At 39.2% G+C, this 3,456-nt stretch overlaps 1 protein-coding gene across 1 annotated transcript in view; it reads left to right on the plus strand.

The window, feature by feature from the left end:
• MOV10L1 (Mov10 RISC complex RNA helicase like 1) overlaps positions 1-3,456 on the plus strand; it is a 49,355-nt gene that overhangs the window by 3,080 nt on the left and 42,819 nt on the right. Inside the window, exon 2 of the mRNA XM_009318774.1 lies at positions 930-1,114. Within this exon, the coding sequence (XP_009317049.1) occupies positions 930-1,114 (185 nt within the window). The remainder of the gene's footprint in view (positions 1-929; positions 1,115-3,456) is intronic.

Consider the following 3,456-nt stretch of genomic DNA (forward strand, 5'->3'; position numbering starts at 1 on the left):
GAAAGAGACCTGGGGGGTTGGGTTTGTGACAAGTTGAATATGAGTCAACAGCGTGCCCTGGCAGCAAAAAGGGCCAACCATGTTCGGGGGTGCATCAAGCACAGCACAGCCAGCCGTTTGAGGAATGTGATTGTCCCATTCTACACTGCACTGGTGCAGCCCCACCTTGAGTACTGTGTGCGCAGTTTTGGGCACTTTGGTATAAGAAGGACATCAGAATATTAGAGTGTGTCCAGAGGAGGGGCAACCAAGATGGTAGAAGGTCTCAAGGGAGGAGTGGCTGAGGTCACTTGGCTTGTTCACCTTGGAGAAGAGAAGGCTGAGGGGTGACCTCATGGCAGTCTACAACTTCCTGAAGGGGGGCAGTGGAGGGGGAGGTGCTGATCTCCCCTCTCTGGTGACCAGCAATAGGACATGAGGAAATGGAATGAAGCTGCGTCAGGGGAAGTTCAGATTGGACATTAAGAAAAGGCTCTTCATTGAGAGGGTGCTCGGTCACTGGAACAGGCTGCCCAGGGAAGTGGTCACCGCACCAAGCCAAGGGTTCAAGGAGTGTCTGGATGACGCTCTTAGTCATACGGTTTAGTCTTAGATAGTCCTGGGAGGAGCAGGGAATTGGACTCGATCCTTATGGGTCTCTTCCAACTTGAGATACTCTATGATTTTTTTCATGCAGCTTAAAGACTGTTGTTCTTATGATGTAGTTTGTATTTAACTAGCTTTCTTAATTGGTTGAAACCATAACTTGCCATAAGACTTCAAGACTTAAATGTAAAAATAATTAGTTGGCAACTGTTGGTATTTTTAGTTGAACAAGAGAATGACTTTTTGATAGAAGGGATGGCACTTTTAGTAGCATTCATTACTTGTTTTATAGTTCTGTAAACAAGTGATTTGTTTTTATGTCAACACTTTTCCTCTGGATGCAGGTGATAAAGAATTAAAAACTGTACAAGGAGTAGTGACAAGATTTTGCCATGATTATGGGATGATAGATGACATAATAATCTTCACAAAGGATGCTGTTACAAAAAATACGCCGCTGACTCTTGGACAGGAAGTTACTGCTACTGTTGAAGAGGATAAAACATCAGGTGGCTTGAAGGCCATCAGGGTAAGAGGTGAAGATAAATAGTAGTCGCATTTTCTATGTAAAACCCTTGAGACTTTCTTTTGGAAGTTACTTTAGCTTTAGCCTCCCGAATTCTACAAAATAGGAGAAATTGCCAGTCCTTCACCTACTGGGGATAAGTTGTTTTGGTTTTTTATTATTATTTTATTCCATCTCCTTTTAAAATGTTGATCCTTTAATACTGATTCTCTGAATATAGGTCTAGATGTAGTGAATGTGAAGCTATTGGATGAGATAATTGCATCAGTATTTGTTTAATCATAACTAGTTCAAATCTCTGTGTATTAATTTGAGCTTCAAAGTCAATTTTTATGTTATTGTTGTATGAATGGATAAGAAAATAAAAACGGGGCTGCAAATTTACTCTTTTTGCACAGAATTGAATAAGAACATAAATTTCAAAACTTCCTGTTGTAAAAAATCGGCAACTTAATGTCATGGAGAGTTATAAAAATGGAGATTTCAGTACCTTTCTTGCTTAACACTTCATTTGTGAACCTACTTCAAGCTTGATTATACATTGTCACAACTTTAAACGACTAATTTTTTTCATTATATAGGCTTAACTCTCAGGTGCCTGTGATAATCCAGCTGAGAAGCTGAATCAAGTGGCCCTTCTCCATTTAGATATTATGTAAATATGACTGGTGCTTCGAAGACTGACAGCAGTGCAGAAGCAGTTGATAACTGGGTGGTACAGAACCATCTTCTTGGCTTATATCTGCTTGGCTTAGCTGCATTAAGTACAGCACTAGACCAGTGTACTTCATCTAGTAAACTCACCCTGACCAAAAGTCTGAGCCAAAGCTTAAGCTGCTTGTACAGAGCATATCACAGTGTAACTAGTTTAAAAGTTAACTTGAGTTTTCTAGTAAATGGATGTTTTGTAATTAAGCATCTTATCAGCTCATGCTGTCTATAAAGAATGTAATCAACAAACATAGTGGCTTCAGGGATCATGTTTCAGATAATAGGAAAGTAATGATTAGCCAAAGTGTTCTAATGTATCTAGTAATCTTATCAGTAAAGTCCTGATACGCAGGTTTAGTAAGAGTGTAAGTTACCAGATTGAAGAATTTGTCATAACTGTGTTAAATTAGCAAATGATACATAAATTGGGGAAAGGAGGTCAAAATCCTGCATTGATTAACATATAGTGTTTCTGATTCCTCATGCCTTTCTTATATGCACCATCCTGATTTTGGTACTTCAGAGACATTTTGGTCAGTTGTCAGCAGTGTCCAGACATAACCAGCTGTCATATGGAAGTGAGTTTGTACTATTTTGACACATTCAGTAATTCTGTTGGTACCAAGTGGCATATATTAGAGTGAATTACAGTTCATAACTGAAACTGCTAGTATCTCTGTGGTTATGTACTGTACACTTCTCAGAATTAGTCTGCTGACCAGTCCTGAAACTGTTCATACTAATGGTAAGTAGAGACATACCTTGAAAAATACTTTAATCTGTCATCATGGGATTACTCCTTATTTGTATTTCTCTTCTGTTAGACATGGCTCTTCTCTTGATGATAAACTTGAGCACTTGAAGCTCCACTGGATTTTTCTGTGCACTCTTTTGGAAAAGAGCTTCATAGCTTTTAAGTAAGGCCTTGAATATCAGCAGAGGCATTGACATGTCTATGGAAAGCAAGGTTGTATGGTGTACTCTCTTCCTCGCTCCCTATCCCCCTACAAATCTGAGGATTTGACCCATCTGTTTTAATTTTCCAGGTGTCTGAAGGTCAGGCTAACTCAATAAACTACTGAACACTTGGAAATCCAGGGGGTCATGTACATGTGCAGAGGCCTCTACAATGTATCTGCGATATGCAGGTCATGTAACTGCTGGAATGTCATTGCTGCATAAAACACCTAATTAAAATTGAGGAAAGGATGCATATTGTGGAGGGCATGTGTTGTATGTACATAAAGCTCGTATACACATCTATGACTGGAAGTACAATAAAAATTTTTACACTGCCTGTTGATGATACTTAGGTTTTGAAGAACTGCACTTAAGGCCAGTAGAGTGTCTGTAAAGAATGACCAGATACCATCATAGGCTGCTTTGTGAGTGAGCAGTTTAATACTACAGTTCCATTCACTGTAATGGTCTTCCTTTGAGTATGACTATGTGGCTGAAGGAGAAGTGAAGGTTTGTCTTTGCTGTGAGAAAGGGTTGCCTCCTGTAAAACACGTGTTAGTACAGGTGTTAGTCTAGAAAGTTACTTTGTTTTATTATATTTCTCACCTTTTTTGCCTTGAATTTAAAAATCTCTCTAGGATTCAAAGCTCTAACTTCATCAGCCACTGTAGCTG

Source organism: Pygoscelis adeliae, unplaced genomic scaffold, assembly GCF_000699105.1.
Source record: "Pygoscelis adeliae isolate BGI_AS28 unplaced genomic scaffold, ASM69910v1 Scaffold12, whole genome shotgun sequence".
In the NCBI taxonomy this organism is placed as follows: Eukaryota; Metazoa; Chordata; class Aves; order Sphenisciformes; family Spheniscidae; genus Pygoscelis; species Pygoscelis adeliae.